The sequence below is a fragment of the Natrix helvetica genome, assembly GCF_964273705.1.
Source record: "Natrix helvetica genome assembly, chromosome: 2".
Lineage (NCBI taxonomy): Eukaryota > Metazoa > Chordata > Lepidosauria > Squamata > Natricidae > Natrix > Natrix helvetica.
In genome coordinates, this window is record NC_138552.1 from 256,652,138 (window position 1) to 256,672,582 (window position 20,445).

At 37.6% G+C, this 20,445-nt stretch overlaps 1 protein-coding gene across 2 annotated transcripts in view; it reads right to left on the reverse strand.

Moving 5' to 3' along the window:
• FSHR (follicle stimulating hormone receptor) overlaps window positions 1-20,445 on the reverse strand; it is a 95,243-nt gene that overhangs the window by 28,981 nt on the left and 45,817 nt on the right. For both annotated transcript variants that reach the window (XM_081943391.1, XM_081943390.1), the window contains exons 3-4: window positions 6,169-6,243; window positions 5,186-5,260 (exon numbers count right to left, since the gene is read on the reverse strand). In XM_081943391.1, coding sequence (XP_081799517.1) covers window positions 5,186-5,260; window positions 6,169-6,243 — 150 coding nt within the window. The remainder of the gene's footprint in view (window positions 1-5,185; window positions 5,261-6,168; window positions 6,244-20,445) is intronic.

Below are 20,445 nucleotides of genomic sequence, written 5' to 3' on the forward strand. Positions count from 1 at the left end.
CGTGGTGTGCATGCATGCGTCATACTTGCCTGCAAAGCTTCCGCAAGTCTCCGCGACCCTCCAGCTGCTCGGCGGAGCATTGCACTGGCGCCGTATGCACCAAGGGCATGAATGGAAGCGCCAAAGGCTTTAAAGGACAGGTAAGGAGCTCAGGAGCTCTGGTGGGCCCTCTGGAGCACCGTACTGGAACAGTACCTGGTGCTCCGGGCAGGCTCCGGTACGCCTGTACCAGGGCGTACCACCTGCAACCCACCACTGGTCTGTGGACTGAAAGACTACAGATAGTCCTCAACTTACAACAGTTCATTTACTGACTGTTCAAAGTTACAATGGCACTGAAAAAAGTGACGAATGACCATTTTTCACACTTATGACCATTGCGCATCCCCATGGTCACATGATCAAAATTCGGATGCATGGCAGCTGGTTCATATTTATGACGGTTGCAGTGTCCCTGGTTCACGTGATTCCCTTTTATCGCCTTATGACGAGCAAAGTCAACGAGGACGCCAGATTCACTGCACAACGATGTTACTCATTTAACAACTGCAGCGATTCACTTAACAAGTGAGTCAAGAAAAATTGTAAAAGGGGGCAAAACTCACTTAACACATTTCTCACTTAGCAACATCAATTTTTGGCTCAATTGTGGTCATAAATCGAGGACTCCCTGTAGTGTTTTAGGAAAGTGACTAGATTATATTTATTTGTAAAGTAAACAATTCAAAATAAAATTCTTGGCAATCACATAGATTTTCTTCAGGAATATGGTTCTCTCGCTTACATGTTTTAGAGAGGTAACGGTAGGTTTGTACAACACCGTGAAATATGGCCATGTTGCAACAAGGGTATATTTTTAAATTCTGAAGTGGAGTGAAAGAGAACGCTTTTACTGCAGTATGAATTGTCAAGCTTGAACTCTTGCCAGTGCTTCTTGCTAGGACCTTGCCACCTTTTCAGCCCCTAAGGACGTACACTTATATAGCAAATTCAACATGGATTTCAGTGCCAGGAAGTCCCATTCCCTTTCAAATTTGAACTACAGGTATATGTAGGTTAGGACATGAACCATCAAATCTGTCAAGAGTAAAAATGTACGAATGGGATTATGGTCATTAGAGTTGGTTGTTTTGTGATTAAAGCAGCATATAAGCCTGAACAAGCAAGCAAGCAAGCAAAACAGACAAACAAATCTATTTGTTTCCAATGTGACATTTTCCTATTTGTTTCTAAACAGTCTATTTTCCAATGGGACATTTTCAAGTACGGCTCTGTAAAAATATGTCCTGCAAATATTTTAAAATAATCTCTTGAATTGTTGTATAAATTTTCCTAATCTTTTCATAATAAACATACTTTTGTACCCCACTTTACTCCATTATACTTTTTCTACACACACGTTTTAAAGCTATCCAAGATATGCTTTTCTTCATGCAGCTTTCTTAAATGTCCATTCTAGTGAAAGACACATTGAGACCTAAGCAAGCCAACTCAACGCATTGTATTTTCATCTGTTCTGGAAGGTTCCATGTTGGTGTCTTCTGCCATTGAACCTGACAAAGGAATTTATGATGGATTTCTTTCCTATACTTTGAAATGACACAGCATTCTAGAATCCAGATTATAAATGTAAAGCAACTGTGGAAATAAAAGCACCCAATGGTGCAATTTAAGAATCCAAAACACTATCATACAGATAATGGTTTCCCTTACCCTTTCCTTTTAATGAGGTTTATATCTACAGCATTGAAAAAAGGCAACAAGTTACCATTTTGGAAACAGATTGTCCATTGGGCCTGCTGGAAAGAAGCAATTAACAATTTTATGCTCTGTATGAAAAATCTTTGGCAGCAAGTCAAGGGCACACTTTTTTTTTAAAAAAAAGGGTGAGAGATGCAGAAAGAATGAATGAAATAAACTTAATTTAACAAACATAATTGGGCCCTAATCACGTTCAGTCTCTTTTATAACTCAACAACGAATGCATAAAACAGTTATTGACCAGCATTTTAGTTTGAACTGCTTTATTAATCTATATGGATGCCTGATTAAGATTTTAAAGTTAATTAGAGAGTTTAAAAATTAACATGTGGGAGAAGGACACCAAGTAATTGCAATTTTTTTTCCAATTGAAACCTATGTTAATAGAAATAAAAGGTGACATGAAGCTAAATTCTGTCTATGCTTACTCAGAAGTTACCCCTGTAGTTCAGACCTGTATATAAAAATGCAGGACTTTTTTTTTTCTAAATGAGAGATGTCAGTAATATTATGCCCAGAAATCATGCCATCTGGCAAGCTAAACATAATTTCCTAATTGTGTATGACTCAGTACAGATAGTTCTTGACTTACAACCACAATTCAACCCAACATTGTCTTGCTTAAGTGAGTCAATTGCTAAGTGAATTTTTGCCCCATTTTACAACCTTTCTCACTACAGTTGTTAAGTGAGTCAATGCAGTTATTAATTTAGTAACACGACTGCTAAGTGAATCTGGCTTTCCCATTGAATTTGCTTGTCAGAAGGTCACAAAAGTTGATCGCTTGACCCTGGGGACACTCCAACTGTCCTAAATAGGAGCCAGTTGCCAAGCGTTTGAATTTCACATGACCCTGCAGATGTTGCAAAGGTCATAAGTGTGAAAAACATAATTTGACATAGGCTGATTGTATTTATATATTTGTTTGCTTGCTTGTTCAGGCTTATATGCTGCTTTAGTTTCAAACCAATCAACTCTAATAAATATACCGTATTTTTCAGAGTGTATTTTTCAGAGTATAAGACACACCAAAATTTTGAAGAGGCAAATTAAAAAAAAAGTTTTTGCACTCTGCAGGCCTCCCAAAAAGATAGGCCCATTTTTCATTAAAACGGGCCTATCTTTTGGTCAAAAATGGGGCATGCATAGCCACTAGGAGGCTTGTAGAGTGCTCCTGGGGGCTGGGGGAGGGGGGGAAACGAGCAAAAAAGGCCCATTTTTCACGAAAACGGGCCCATTTTTTTGTCAAAAAAAAAAAGGGTATGCATAGCCTTTAGGAGGCTTATGGAGTGCTCCAGGGGGCTGGATGGGGCAAAAAATGGCCTGTTTTTTGCTCAGTTTTGCCCTCCCCAGCCCCCAGGAGCACTCTGGAAGCCTCCTAAAGGCTATGCACGGCAATTTTTCCAAAGAGTGCAGGATTTCAGGAGGCCAAAAATGCTGTATTCAGTGTGTAAGATGCACCCAGATTTTCAGCTTCTTTTTTGAGGGAAAAAGGTGCGTCTTATACTCCGAAAAATACGGTAACTCACCTTTTTTTAGTGCTGTTATAACTTTGAACGTTCACTAAATGAACTGTGGTAAGTTGAGGACTACCTGAATATTAAGCCGGTTATGAGTTATCAGTACCAAGAAGGTAAGATGTTATTATCACGACCATTTTGTTAATAAGGATTCAGAGTTTACAATGGTATGGGCAAAAATGACTTATGAGCTGACTTCGAAATTAAGATTCACTACACCCACAGTCATGTGTTCACTATGCAGTCGACTTACATTTTTGACAGTTGCAGTGCCTTGTGGTCATATGATTACGAGATTCCGAAAAGCAAAGCTGGTAAGGGAAGCTAGATTTGCTTATGACAGCGTGAGTCACTTAATGACCGTGAGATTTGCTTAAAATCAGATCTGGCTTAATGACCATATCACTGAGCAACTGAAATTCCAATCCCAACTGTGGTCATAAGTCAAGGACGTATTGCAACCTATAAGAGAAGGCTATTGTATGAGTCTGCAAGAAACAATAAGCAAAAAATCCCCCTTTTTGGCACCTTTCCTCCTAATATAAAAGTCTGAAGATATGGCATAGTGCATAATAAATAATGTGACTGAAAGAAATGGAAAATTAAATGTATACTGGTATCTGCCGCTCCATCCCTTTTCTTTATTCATTAAGTTTTTAAAAAGCCACTCAAGTTTTCTCAGTGGAGTGTGTAATGCTGTGATGAAATGCTGAGATTCTTTTGCCTTTCCATTATATCTCATCAACTGATCAGTGTGAAATAAAACTGGGAAGGAACTGGTCTGGCATAGCATTTGTAAATACATTGCAGTGCCAAAAATAATTAAAACAACAACAACAATACAAATTGTAGAATTCGCCTCAGGTGTAGACCACAGTTTTTAGGCATTCAAATAAGAAATGGCAGCATAGTATCGAATGGGTCACACTTCCCCAAATCAAACTGAGCCTGACTTCTTGTATCTCCATCATAAATTAAGGTAGCGGTTAAAAAAAAAAGGCCTTTGGTTGTGAAAAGTGAAACAATAACAACAAAAAGGCCATTATATCCTTAAGCTTGTTTCTTCAACCATGAGGATGTGAAGCCTTTGTTTTCTATCATATTTGCCTGTTTCTAAGTTTAATATAATACACATATATTCAAAGAATATATGAGCTACTTGGGAAAAAGAGAGCATCTATTGTAGGCAGTGCTGCATGAATGATTCTTTGATGCACATGGAAAGTGCTAATTCATATTCCAACATCTGACTGTAACCACAGAGTGGTAAGAAAATAGTAAAGGGAGGGGCTAGTAGACTTTTTCCTGTTGACTATCCCTTTACTGCAAATATCTATCCTAGGCAGAAGAGCACTATGGCTTCAATTAAGTCAATGGAGTACATGAAAAACAAACCCTCTCAGAACCAGGATGCTCTTCTGAACCATTATGTGGATCATTATGCAGCAAAGGGAAGAGCAGAATTGCTCTTTGCTCCTTAAACACAACCAAGTTAGAAATATATTTCTGATAGTGACTTGCAGTTCTTAGAATTATACACTTTACTTTTCCCCCAAAGGCTTTAGAAGCTCAGAATATGTTTCATATATGGAAATGGGAGAAGGAAGAAGCTGCCACACTGATCAAGGAACGATTCCATTTTATCCCCACTCTTAACATTCGACAAGCACTAAAAATATAACAGTAAATGCATGAGCTGCAGAACCTGAAATAAAATAATATTATCATCATTAAAGCTTTCATTTTTGAACTGGAATATGAACAGTTTTCACAACAGAAGCAGTTGTGTTAATTACATGAAAGAAATTTACATGGATGGTTATTGTGTAGAGAAATCAAAATAAAAAGAATACTGTATGTAAAAATAACTTGATTGGAAACAGTTACATAAATCATAGACTTACAAATATCTGAGACTGGGAAGTTTCTGGAATGCATGTCTATCAATATATACGAGGTTGTTTGCTTTTTCAATCCTTCTGTAGGGAAAATAGAAAAATGTCCATACGAATGTGTATTGTAAAGACTCAAGTCTTGCTCTTTGAGAGTGAACAGAATGAGTAAGCAATATTTACCTACCAAGTTGTATGTAGCTTGTTAAATATAAAATTTCACTATAACCTTGACATCAAGTAATTTGTTTACAGAAAGGCACACTAGGGAAGTCACCACCATCTCCCGAGGACCATTACCCTACAGAAAATACTTTTCTGATGACAATGTAATCAGTGTGTACACCAACATATGATAATTGTAGCCCAAGTACAAGCTTATTGTAAATCAACTGTTATCGCAGTATATTTCTATTGATCTGTTCTTAACAAAGGACTAACTTTTAACATAAGTTAATCATAAATTGATTTTTTGAATTTGATTTTGGCCAGAGTTTATCTTGAAAACTTACCAAGGATTATGATCCATCTGGCAATTCCTTTCTTTACTCCAAATCATCATTCCTTACAACTCATTGAATAAGTCAGTGCTTTAATATTTCCTTTTTGAAACTGTTTATTGTCTTAGATTATTATTTGAAGCTTCTCTTAAGTGCCACCCTTTTCAATATTAGGCAAGCAGGAAAAAAGGGGTAACCTTTTCATGATATGGTACCACATCTTCATAATACTCTCCATGAGAATGTATGGTGGATTATGCCTTATAGTGATTTTACTCAGTCTAGAAGTAAAGAAATGGCAGCCAAGGGCTAATTTCTATTTTTTAAAATAAAAACGATAGTACATTTTTTTATGCTGCAAGGAAAAGAGGTCATGATAGTTACCGATGGTGAGATAGAAATAGACTTTTGCCCCCTTTTCTTTTGTTAAATATTCATCAATTAGTTGATTACAATTTATGAGATTTTCTATTTTTAATTCCATTTATTACTTACATTTCATAAAGCTTGGGTAGGTCAGAGAAAACATCTGATTCTATAGTTTCCAGTGCATCATTTTGAGAGATCTCTCTGTCAAGGAAATGGAAATAAAATGACTGAAAATGTTAATAGGGCAAATACTGTATGTATGAAAACAAATAATTCATAGATTTGATAAGCTTCAAGAATTTAAAAGCTGTAAACTGGAGTCCATTAAACCACACTATTGCTTTTAAAATCATATCTCTAAGAGATTTTCTTTTAGCACCAAACCGTTCTCCAAAAAGGAGACATAATATTCTCAATTTAAAGGTTAATGTTAACCTAGTTTTCCTTTCAGATATAGTACTGTACTTGTGATCAATCATCAGCAAGAAACAGATGTGCTTAAAAACTTTCTTCTCAATTTTCAGGAGTTTGTTTATATCTTCATCACTTGTATTGACATGATTGCTTGGACACAAAAGTAATGTAAGTCATTCTGCTGTCCATGTAATTTTGCTTGTTCATATTGCCATTAATATCATAAGTAACAACTTTCAAGAATGTGCAATATCACAGCAATAAACATGTTTATTTAATCATGGTTGGTTGGGTAACACAGGTTGGCTATGTTTATCATATCATATATATATATATATCTTCCAAAAAATGTAATCATGATTTTCAAGGCTGACATCTTCACAAAAGTTTTATATATATAAGCTAATAGAAATAAGATTAAATAATAAAGACCTAATTAAACATAAAACTAATCTACAACTTTCTACTTTTCATCACATATGAGTTTTTTTCCCTTGAATTTTATGCCGTTAATTTATTTGGATTACTATTTTTTGCTCCTTTTCATGCTCTGCATAATGTACTTACCTTGAAAAGATATAACATGATGGATATGTATGTATGTATGTATGTATGTATGTATGTATGTATGTATGTATGTTATGTAATGTATGTATGTATGTATCTACATAAAGTAAAACCCAGATTTTTTTGTACTTCCATTGAACAGGCTCCAGATCAATCATCAACATTTTAAACATTTCCAATATGTACTTGAAATGACTTTATATATCCCAGACAGTTTCTCTGGTGGCATTTTATTTATTATTAAATTTTTTACCACCCATCTTGCTGTTTGGGGTGAGTCTAGTCTATACGGTATAGATATATATGAGTAATATATCCTTTTTTTTGTAAAAAAAAAGTTCTTTTTAAGATTAAAACAGTGAGGAGTTCCGGTTCCGGCGGCGGCGGCGGCGGGCAGCTCTTTGCCCGCTCCGGCTCCCCGGTGGGCTTCCCCACTCCTTGGGGGGCACAGGACACCCCGCAGAGGGGTCCTGCCGGAGGGGCGGCATCGCGGAGGACTCCTGCAGCGGCGGTGGCCGGCGGGAGGTCTCTCGCGCGCCCAAGGCACCGGGGAGCAAGATCGGAGGGCGCTTCGCGTTTCTGCGCCTCACGCCTCGCTAAAGCCGACTGGAGAATGCAACAATAGAAGGACGCAGCTGTGGTGCGGTGAGGTTGCTTCTCTCTTCACTCCCTATTCTGCACGAAGGATTATTCAGCTTTCTTTAAAACAACTTTCGGAGCAAGTTGGAGGCGCGGCTGGAGGGAGGGGGTTTCCCCCCCCCTTGGACAAGCGGCGAGGAACAATTTTGCTCTCAGCCCCCGGGGGAGGAGGAGGGGGGAGAACCAATGAATGAAGCCTCACCCAGGTTGAGATGATTTTCTCTTCAATTTAATTTTATATATTACTGTGATTTGAGGACTTTTGGAACTTTTTTAAAAAAACTTTGTTATGCCTCTGTGCCCAAAACTGGCAGGGCAAGATGGCACACTTCCGTTGTCTTTATGAACTGTGAAACCTGACTCCACCTTTAAAATTCAGGCTTCCGGTCTTTGTCTCCGTGTCTCCCAGAGGAAACTCTTGTGGATTGGTATTTTTTGAACTTTCTAGGGGAAACTTTTTATCTATTGCCAGACTTATTAGAGAGATTCTCTTCTGCCTGGTTCTTCTGCTCCCAACTCACCTGGCTACCCTTCTTTTCTAACTGTTTATCTTATATATGGACTGAACTTCTAACGTTATAAAGGATGGCATCCAAAAGACCGCCTCCTGGAAAACCTGGCTTTGCCACGTCTGCTCCAACATCTGCAACATCCAGTCCAGCCACACAGTCAAAGATAACAGAACTGATGCAACCCAAGACTACTGAGATGGACTTTCAACAAATGCTTCAACAAATTTTACAGGGCCAGGAGGAAATCAAGAAACAGCTAAGGGAAATGAAAGATGAAATTAAAGAAAATCAAGCCCAAATATATAAGAACTCACAAAGACTGAATCTTGTGGAAGGGGGGGTGGAGGAGGTGAAGGGGGTGGTAGAAGCTGTGCAGAAAGGGAACAAAGATCTTGACATCCAACAGATGAAATTAGAATTTGAGAGAATGTCCTATTATCTTAGATTTCAAAATGTTATAGAAGAAGATGGGGAAAACATAAGGGACATCATGACAAACATCCTGGCTGACTACACACACAAAGAAAAACAACAGATGGGGTGGGATATAGACCTGGTTTATAGAGTGAACTCAGCTTATGCTAGAACACACAATGTACCCAGGGAGGTTCATATTAAATTTCTTAGAAAAAGCACAAGAGATGAAATTCTGGGTGTACAAAGGGGGCAAGCATTGACATATCATGATATGGAGATAACCATTCTGAAGCAGATCCCTAAGAAGATTAGAGAAAAAAGGAAGAATTATTCGCAATTAGCGAATAAATTATACCAGAAAGGGGTGTGGTTTAGATGGTTGATGCCTGAAGGTATGCTGATATTCTGGGAGGAGACAAGAATCAGAATCAATTCACCCATAGAGGCGCAGGCCTTTATGGAAAAAAATAAAACACTCCTAGAGAAAACACCAGACACTACAACGGACACGCAGGACACGGGAGGGGCCAGAGCTCTGCCAGTGGAGGGAGATGGGGCAATAGCAAGAAGACTCAGATCACAAAAATAAACAAGAAAATCATATTATTATAAATTGACCGAAAGTGATAATGGAATTATACTCGGATTTTATACTGTAATGTTTAATCTGATTGAATTTAGTAATAGAACTAATATGCTGATTGTAATCAATTATATACCAATGCATTATATATAAATGTATACTATGGGTATGGAGGGAGGGGCGCCTTTCACATTTTGCAACTGCCAAAATTTGTAGACCTGTCCATTTACCCTTTTCCCTATAAATGTTGAAAACCCAATAAAATTTTATTATAAAAAAAAAAAGGTTAAAACAGTGTAAATTTCAGTCCTTTCAACCATTTATTTTCTCATTTTTTCATCTATATATTATAGCCCCCAAATTTAGTCCAACTTATCATACATTCTTAAAACTGGTTCTTCCTCTATTTCAAATTTCAGTAAAAATTATGCATTTTAAGAATTACATGCTCATAATTTGTACATAATGATGTTCAATTCATGGCATGGGCCCATGACATTGTTACCTGAGGAACCATCTCATCTGGTCATGGAGAAAAGGCATATTATGGATCTTGTCAGTTAGAGAAGTTTGACCTGCAGTGTCCAGCAAGGGATCCTTCTTTTCTGCTGCTGCTACCCTATGGAACATCCTACCTCCTAAGGTAAGGCTGTCCCCCCCCCCCATCACCTTTTTGTGTTTTTTTTGTTTTTTCACTTTCACTTTCACTTTTTGGCCTTCTGCATGAGTGTTAAAACCTCGGTGTGTCAGCTAGTATGGGGATCTAAGGGCAATATGCAACCTGGGATAATTGATGACTTAGGCTCTGTCTTTTTAATGTAGTCTTTAGAATTTTTTTTGTTTTTTTGTTTAGATTTTATAGGTTTTTTAAATCTGTAAGCCAAGATTCACTTCAATAGTGAAGCGACAATGTATAAATGCGCTAAATAAATAAATCAATAAATCCATTCCAAACTCAGTCTTACGATCACCAGAATCATACACCCTTTTGACTCCTTTAAATCTGTTTAATAACTGTAAATAAGGAAACCACTGACAACCCTGTTCCTTTGTTACCAGTTCTTGTCTTGATTTTATTTTGTATTCATTGTGACAAAATTCTAGTATCTCACAATAAGTTAACCATTTGTATTTGCCTATTATTCTTGCCTTTAAAATGCTTCTTGTGCAGAGAGCCACAAAGGTGTTTTTGAGCACAATCTGGATTTGTACCTAATCCATATTCTCAATGTAGCATGTCTAACATGATGTAATGGAATGCATGGATCACCTTGAGGAAAGAGGGAAGCAATATCGCTTAGAAAACAATCAGACAAAAGAAGCAGGAGCCCACAATTGTTTAACAGTCAATGAAAGAAATAGGAAAGACCTGCCTTAATGGGTCTAGCCAATGGTGGGATTCATATGATTTAACAACCGGTTCTCTGCTTTAATGACCAGCCGGGTAGGCGTGGCTGGTGGTCATGTGACTGGGTGGGCATGGCCAACTCAACATCACTCAAGTCAATGGATGCTTCAGCTTAGCGATTACAATGTAATAAGTGTTAACTGGAGACAGAGGTGTGTTCCTACCAGTTTGGACAGGTTCGGCCGAGTAGATAGTAACTCAGTCTGTCATGCCCTCCAAACCGGTTCTATTGGCGGTGGTGCCATCTTGATTTTTGGTTCTGCACATGCGTAAAACAATATTCATAGGCAGAAATTTATTTATTTTTCCTTTTCTAATGTTGTGCACATACACAGACCTTTTTAGGTGCAAATGCGCACATGCACGGATTTCAGCAGGCAAAAAATTTTTTGTGTGCCAAACTGGTAGTAATGCTGGCAACAACCCATCCCTGACCAGAGAGGCAGTTTCTGTAAGCAGGGCAATAAAGATTAGGCTAGAAACAACACCAGAATGTTTCCTTCCTGCCTTCCTTACAGCAGTGTTTCCCAACCTTGGCGACTTTAAGTCCTGTGGACTTCAACTCCCAGAATTCCCCAGCCAGCATAGCTGGCTGGGGAATTCTGGGAGTTGAAGTCCACAGGACTTAAAGTCGCCAAGATTGGGAAACACTGCCTTACAGGATTAGCCCTGTAAAGTGGGAAAAAACAAAAGGAGATTTCTTCCAACAACTGGTTCTCCGAACTGCTTAGAAAGTTAACAACTGGTTCCTCCGAATAGGTGAAAACTGGCTGAATTCCACCACGGGGCCTAGCACTTAAAAGTGGAGACTGGGAAATTTGTAATATCACACAGGATTTAGCCATTTGAAGGTTTTATTGACTAGAAATACACTCATAAATAGTATATTTAACAATTAATGGAATTTCAAACCATAAGCTTTATGAAGGAAGAGATTTTTACGAAATCCTCCTAGCCACTTTGTGAAAAACAATTCAAAACGGATGACTTTTTAAGGTCTGCTTAAAAGGTTGATTGATGATTCCAGATATATCTCCCATGAGAAAGGAGTTCCATTAAACATGAAATCTTCACAGAAAAAGCCAATTTTCTCCCGATCTGATTGACAATCAGTGTATATTAAAGGCAGACTGGACAGGTTCAGAAATACAATATGTAAATAGGGGGTTCAGGTTTTCAGGTGAACTTTTGGAGGCTGAAGCTGAGATATGTACTATAAATGTTAATATCTTCCTTTCTTCACACCTTCTTTGCATCCACTTAGGGCATTTGACAAGATTCTTAGAATAAATTGGGCTGCTAAGTATTATTTTTCTCCCCCAGGAGGGAGACAGTAGAGAAAGAACATATTTAATTAACCTTATAAACAACTTAGAAAATGCAAACACCGAAATTTATATCCACCCTTATATAAATTATCCACTCATAACGAGAAATGCGATTAACTGCATTTCTATTGCTAATTCCACTACATTACACATTATGATGAAGCTAGGAACAGCAGGTGCTTTACTGTGACGCTATATTTCACTTTAAAAAAAAATCAAATTGTGAATAAAACAAACCAACCCATCTTCTATAAAAATGTGTCTTTTAGGTTTATGAGCTGTCTCTTGCAATTCAGCCAAGCTGAACAACTAGATGCAGCTTCTACCTCCTTGAATACTAGCTCCCTCTTAAAGGGGTTGTTTTTTATTTGATAATGCACTAGGTTTAAAATAATTGTAATATTTATCTTCTAATTTATACAGCATGCAGAAAGGAGCAAAGGAGAAAGTTATTATTTTGGCAGGTCTAACAATTCAGAAGTGAGCAGAAGAAAAACAATAGTCAGGCTTACGCTGCTTAAATTTTAAACTTTTCTGCTATCACCGCCTTCACTTCCTCTTCCTCCTTTCATGTTCTGGCAGATAATTAGTCAGCTAGGTTTGAGTCTCAAGAAGACCTAAATTAATAATCAGAATATTTGGTCTCTATTTAGATCTTGCTAGCTTTCTACTGTAAGGGATGCAGTGGCTTAGTGGCTAAGACGCTGAGCTTGTTGATCAGAAAGTCGGCAGTTAGATGGTTCGAATCCCTAGCACTGCATAACATAGTGAGCTCCCATTACTTGTTCCAGCTTCTGCCAACCTAGCAGTTCAAAAGCATGTAAAAATGCAAGTGGAAAAACAGGAACCACCTTTGGTGGGAAGGTGACAGGGTTCTGTGTGCCTTCGGTGTTTAGTCATGCCAGCTACAGGACTATAGAGACATCTTCGGACAGCGCTGGCTCTTCGAGTTGAAATGGTGATGAGAACTGCCCCCTAAGGTCGGGAACTTCTAGCACATATGTGTGAAGGGAACCTTTACTTTTACCTTCTACTACTTTGACTAGTTTTTTCCCCTGGTTATTTCTCTAAACCTTCCGTTTTTAGATGAAGTAGTTCATCTCCAAATTGCTACAATACTGCAGTTCCTTAATTCCTGTATTTTCTTGCTATCTTATTCTATCTTGAATGGAAATTTCCAGTAGAATTAACCAACTGAGAGCTGTCTTCACCAAAACAAGCATATATAGCATACTTCCAAGGAATGTAATTGTTACAACTTGATCTCTTTTTTATGTATTTTTTCTACCTTGCCATATTCTGTGTTCCCCTCTGTTACATTTTGCAAAGCTCTTTGGGAAGGATCTGCAAATTTTGTGCTTGACCCCAGATGTTATTCTTAAAGTTGCATTATGCTGTCCTTTCTGGTCCAAGTTAATTATGAAGATCAAAATCAGATTTTAGAAATGGCTCCATTGTTAATATCCGGAGAGAGTTCTTTCTTTCCCTTTATAGTGAGATGTATGAATTGCTACTGTATTTCTACTATATTCAAATGAAAGTAAATACTTATGAGTATCTACTGTTAAAAATAGGAAAAACAAAATTTAAAAACATTTTAATCTTTATTTGTCCTATTTTTCTATACTTCATTTCATTTTTTAATAATGTATTAGGTGCTACCTAATGAGGTGCTACATAAATAGCACAAATTTTATATGGTTACCACTTATATTGTTTTTAAGGTACACACACACACTAGTGCTTGATTGTTGACCAGGAACAGTCAATATTTTTTTTCCTGCTGATGAGCATATTTGAATTTTTCAATTTTGTTGTGGATGCTCTCATAAAAATATCCACTATGATGGATGTGACTTGGTCACATTGCACTCGTTTACCCGAAAACATTTCATGATTGTTCTGTCATGCCCTGTAACCTGTCAGGTTGCTCTGTACCATCCTAGCTTACCTGTGCATTTTTTCCTGGCTGTGGGATATACTAATTGGCAGCCACTTACATTGCTTATTTCATAAGATTGTTTATAGACAAACAACACTGGTACTCTTAAAGATGTGGAAGGCTAGTATGTCATGGGTTGATGGGCTCTCATTTTTAAAATAATTAAAGAATCTTTAAAAAGGAATATAAAAATAAAGATAAACTGTAGATGGAGGTTTTTGTAAGTACCAGCTAAGATATCTGTAGGCATAGTAATATCCAATCGCATCTTGCAAACTACCATTGTAGATGGATTCTTTGATTCCATTTCATCCTTCTTCTTCCAGCCTATAAGCCTGACATAAATCTTAGCAAAAAAGGTATGTTTGCTCTGTTTAATTCTAATGTATTGCAATTTTTTTCTGCCAAAATTTTAGTTCTGGTTCAGGTTCTTACGTCTTAAACAGAAATGTGCAGCTACTCCATTGCTGCCTCAATCCAATAGAAAATTGTTGACCACTGTGCCTGTTCATCCATCTGTCTATGTCGGGGTGTCCAAACTTGGGAACTTTGAGACTTGTTGACTTCAACTCCCAGAATTCCCCAGCAAGCATGGGGAATTCTGGGAGTTGAAGGCCACAAGTCTTAAAGTTCCCAAGTTTGGACACCTCTGATCTATGTTATCTATTTTTACGTGTACACATGGACACTATTATTTCTTAATAAAAGTGGCATGATTTTAAAGTGGCATATAATTTAGAAATTGTGAAAAGAAAATAAACAGCAGTAAAACATTCCTTGTGATAGATCATATACTCACTTGTGTTCCACAACTGATTTGGATGAATTATCTTTTAATTTTGAAAGCCTCAGCTACTCTCTATAAAGAATTCTGGTAGAACTACCAAATATTCTTTCTTTTGGTTCATGACCCAGAAATTACTGTAGCAACTTGTCTTCTAATTAGCCTTCAGCTTCTCACAACCAGTCTGATTAAATAAGGTCAGCTTTAAATAAAATACTATGGGTTTTCTTAAAAAGCAGTGACAAAGAATAGCAGATTTAAGGAACAGACCTCATTTTGTTTTTCTTCTTAGGCATGAATATGATTTTTTTTTAATATTCAGAGCTTCTGTTGCACATTACCCCACAACTTTAAAATCAGTGCATTTAAATATTTCTTTTTGTATTTTCTGATTATGCAGAAATGGCAGAATAGCTGCAGATCACCAATTAAGAAGCAAAGTTCTAAACTCATCTATGTTTTAAGGTTTTGGCACAGGAGGTTGCTATAAATTAAAATGCAAATTAAAATGCAAAAGCATACACATCCTTTACTGTAGAGAAATAAAAGCAAAACATAATAATGTACAACAGGATGTAATTGCTCCATAAATGGGAAAAATATGTTGCATGCTCTTAAAAAGTGCAGAACTTCATCATTCTTTCTCTGAATTTTAAACTACAATTAGGGTTGCTGAAATCAATGCCATCATTTTGAGCCAACTCTTTGTAGTGGCCTTGTTGCAAGACTTCAGCAATTTTTGAGAAAGCATTGTGCAGGCTGCAAATAGGCCCACTGAGTTCTGCAGATAAGTCAATAGCTACAATTTGGTACCCAGCTGAGAAGAAAATATCACTTTTCCTCTGCGCACCATTTTCCCCATATAATGGTTCATATATAACCAGGTATGTATATATAATGGTTGGCCTAGGTATATAGGCCGAGTTTATAAATATTTAACACCCTGGTTGTCTCATAAAGTCTCATGGTTTTATGGAATATTGCTCTTGGACCATTGATTCCAGACATTTTAAAATATATCTAGGAAAATACCTGCTTTTTGATAGCCAGTAGTAGTAGGTTATTGGCAGGAATAACATAAACGATCAACTCCTTTTTGTTACTTCTTCAAGAAACTGAAAACATAGCATAGTGGTCAAGGTCACTCACACTGATAGGCCTTGATGGTTAAATAGCTATCTGTCAGGTGCTCTCCTAGTTAGGTGGATAGAGCAAAACAAGCCATGGAAGGGAGTTGTTAGAGTGAGTAACTCAACACATATTTTTGCCTTTTGGGCTGTTTTAGGTGGATGATTGAAATGGAAAATAGATTTGATAATTGCTGCTTTATTTTAAGGCCCAAATCACATTGCTGAAGATCAGCTATTTGCTGCGGAGTGTCTGTATTATGATCAGGTTGTGTTTGGAGGTTGCAGATATCCAGCAGCAAATAACTGATTTTATGTTTCATAGTCAGCTATTTAGTTGTGGCCCCTGGGTTGAGAGGATTGCACATCCTTCTTCTAAGCAATAATCTACGCTGGGAAGAGGTATGTGCAGTTTTGCTCCTGGATCCTCAGTAGGCAACAGAATAAACACATGCCGTAAAAGTCCTTTAGGCTCAACTAAAAGTACTTCAATGATGAAATATAACCCACAAACTATTGGTTGAATATCCAAACTATTTGTGGCGTATTTTATCTAGTTTCTGCCATTCAAACATATATTTTTTTCACATGCCAATTTTTTAAGAATAAGAAAAGTATATTAAAGACTGTTCTCCAATGCTTGAGAAGAAATGCATATGATTATGAAAATTCAGCAGTGTGCACATTGGCCTTAGGACAAAGAGGGAGTTAAATACTCTTAATTTACATTAGTAGAGATTATGCATAACAGCTACATTGTTGCTCTCTAAGAGTGTACCCTGGAGAGTACAGACCACCTAATCTACATGCACTTCGCTGTGCATTTTGATATTTAACTCATATAGATGCTAGTCAAAAGGAAGCATTTTATGAATTGTAATTTAATTAAGATACCTGAAAGATCTTTTTAAAACCACACAAATAGCTGAAATAATGTCAGAAAGTCTGCCTCCACATTTGTCAAATTTGGAGGCTTCTGCTTTTCTATCCTTTTCCCAGAATACCTGATAACGTCTTTCAATTTTTTCCTGGCGGGTTCTGGATGTTATCATTGAGGTTGTTTTCTATTGCCTGTCTTTCCCTTATTCTAAAGTCCCTCGATTGTATAAATCTGTGGAGAACAGGACCTTTCTTCTAACTTACATTTATCACATCTTCTGTGAACTCACTTTTTGAGGCATCTGGTAACTTAGAGGTGTAGGTTAATGGGTTCAGAGCAATACTTAATAGCAACTGATGGAAGTGCATGGGGCTAGGACCTGTTTTACCAGTTCTGAAAAGGTTTGCAAGTGCAAACCCAAAAGCCAGCTACCTAGTGTTCCATGCAGTGAAACTTACCAAAGAATCTGAAAAGAATTGTATTTTTCACCAAACAAGGTTTGCTTTAGACTGACATCCTAGGTTGGAATTAGAAAATTTGGCCATTCCTGATTCCCAGCCAATACCCACCCCTGCTCACACACACCAAAGCAACTTCATGGGTCTTTTTCTCCTTCTGGACAAACACCTAATGTCATGGAGCCAGCTGCTGACTTGCTTAGGGGTTTTGTAGCTCTGGCATAACATGCCCACTCTTTCACTTTTGGAATGAAATGAAGACTTTGCTTCCCTAGCCTGTCTTATTCTAAGTTATGGTCCGTTTCATTTTTGTTATTATTCATAGAGTAATTAAGATATTTACACACACACACACACACACACACACACACACACACACACACACAGTATATATATTTGCAAGCTGTAAGCTCCAGATTTGATTTTGGATTTGTAAGGAATAATCAGATAGTCTAGTGCTGTGGATTGATACTTTTTGTTAAATGTGAATATATTTATATTAAAATAAAATTAAAAAACTAAAACTCCTAATTGCCAGAGTCCTTGAAGTGATTTCCCCATTTTCTCCAATTATGTGTAAGATTTAAGAGAATCCTATGCTGCAAACGCTATGTCTGTATTTTTAGATTCACTGCCTATGAATGGTTCTGGAAAATAGAAACATCTGGACTGTTTCTGCAGTATTATGATACTCTCTGCTTTTCAGCTCAGAAGGCTAAAAGCAAAGCCATACAGGATCATGGGTGGGTATGGAGGTGCATTCTTTCATACTTTGACCAACAAGGGGCTAAGTAGTTTAATAAAGGTGGATTGGCACTTGTATCAGAGATGCAGCTCTTTTAGACAACTGATGTTGGATATCATGAAAGGACAACCAAGTACCTTATATTTATTTCATAACTTGTTCTTTTTTAATGTTATGAAGAGCAAGAAATGGCTATGGGCTTTTCTGCCTTACTTGCAAGCTAGACTTGGATGATGTCCAGTCTCATCCAGGTTCATTTGAGAAGCTGACTGGAGGAGTAGTATTCTTGCTAGGGCAAATGTTGCATGGGATGGACCAAGTTCATCATTATTCTCAGACAGGGTAGAATTTTTCTGAACCTTCAAGGAGATAGTGTGGAAGATGAGGGATGGGATGTTCTCCTTCAATAAAGGAAAACTTCAGGTTCAGTGAGATAAAGAAGCCTTCCAAAGATTTCTTTGGAGTTGTGCATTTCTATATTTCACCCTGCCAACAAAACTGTGTATAATCAAGGCTATGGTTTTCCCAGTTGCAATGTATGGCTGTGAAAGTTGGACCATAAGAAAGGCTGAGCATCAAAGAATTGAGGCCTTTGAAGTATGGTGCTGGCAAAGACTCCTGCAAGTCCCTTGGACTGCAAGGTGATCAAACTGGTCAGTCCTAGAGGAGATAAACTCTGACAGCTTTTTAGAAGGCTAGATCCTGAAGATGAAACTCAAATATGTTTGTCCACCCAATGAGAAGGAAGGACTCACTGAAGAAGAGCCTAATGCTGGGAAAGGTTGAGGGCAAAAGAAGAATGGGACGACAGAGAATGAGGTGACTGGATGGAGTCACTGAAGCAGTAGGCATGAGCTTAAATGGACTCTAGAGGATGGTAGAGGACAGGAAGGCCTGGAAGAACATTATCCATGGGATCGTGATAGGTCGGACATGACTTCACAATTAACAACAACAACAACATTTCTATGCTATGGGTGCATGTGTTATTGAAATGTTTTGAGTTTAAACAGTCAATAAAGTGGTATTTTGTAGTTTGGAAAATCAAGGTGTGTGTGTGTTGGTTTATGTATTGAATTTCTATAGATGCTTATTTCAATCAATGACTTTGGGTGGCTTACAGTTTAAAACATACTGTGTATTACAATTAAAACGCTAAAACTTTTTAAAACAGTAAAAAACAATAAAAGCATCCAAAATAAATAGTCATAGCAGCTGAGTTACCTGAACAGTCACCAATAAAGTCAGAAAATGGGGCCCTTGACACATTCAGTATCCCAGGCTTCTAAACCTAGCCATGTTTATAGAGCCTTATGAAAAAATGATTGGGTTGGGGCCATTGTAATCTCCAAAGAGATAGTGTTCCATACGCCAGGGGCCTCTGCAGAAAAAAACCCAATTTTGTAGTCTCTGCCAACTGACATTCTTTGGCTGATCTGCTAAATCATGTTGAATGGATAGATGGGTAGAAACATTTGGAAAAAGGTATCCTTCAAGTAAACTGGGCTTTAAAGGGGACAACCAGCCCCATGAATTCCACCCAGAAGCCTATGGTAACCAATGCAGGTCACACAAAAGTGGTATCATATGCCCCATATACCTGGCACAGCCATGTTCTGCACCAAATAAATTTCCAAATGTTCTTCAGAGGCAACCCTGTGAAGAGCGTGTTGCAGTAGGCTAAATTATGATTTCTTGGGAGATTGCAGTTCTCCCACTTGGTGACTTTTCTGAGCCTTGAGGGGGAACTAAGGCAGAAAAGGAGGCAGGCTCTATGTGTGCTTACTTGGAGTGGGCAGTTTATGCAAATTACCAAGACTCCTTAGAGAGTAGCGACAACTGAAGAATCTATCTGTAAAATGTTTACATCATCTTTCATTACTTGGAAACGAGCTGCCCACCTTGTATAATATGTGAAAGAGTGTTGATTGGGGAGGTGATACAAGGAACACATTACTGTTAATCGAAAGACAAAACTCTAAATGCTAAAGAGTGACTTTCTTTTGAAAATACACCAATGTGCTATGGCAACTCTGTGGGGAAACTGCTCTAAAAACAGGGGTATGTAATGAATATGCAAATGAGACGAATCAGCATTAGCAGCATCTGCAGATGAGAAGCAGCAATGAAATATGAAATAGCTGACAAATCAAACATATAAGCCTTAAAACGTTTATCGGCAGTAGTCATGATAATTGCTGGACACAAACTACATAATCAAGTGATATATCTGCACATAGAACAAGAAACTCCTTGTGTGAGTTTCCTCCTCCCCCTCTATAACATCATGGTTGCACATGTGCACTAATATTAAAATGAATAGTATGCTGTTTGATGGAAACAACTATTAATAATGTAATGCTTCTATGTGATAAAATTCATTTTGTCTGCAGTATACAAATTAGATACTTCAATACATATATGGCATGCTAGCAACCTGCCGATCTGCTTAAATAAATAAATAAATCTCACAATAAATATATATTTCCCACAGAGATTTCATGAATTAAAAATTCATCCATCCTTTCAGAGGAAAGGAAGGCTTCAAATAGGCTCGCTCTCTCAGGCCCTATCTGTAGGAAATGGGAATGAAAATTTC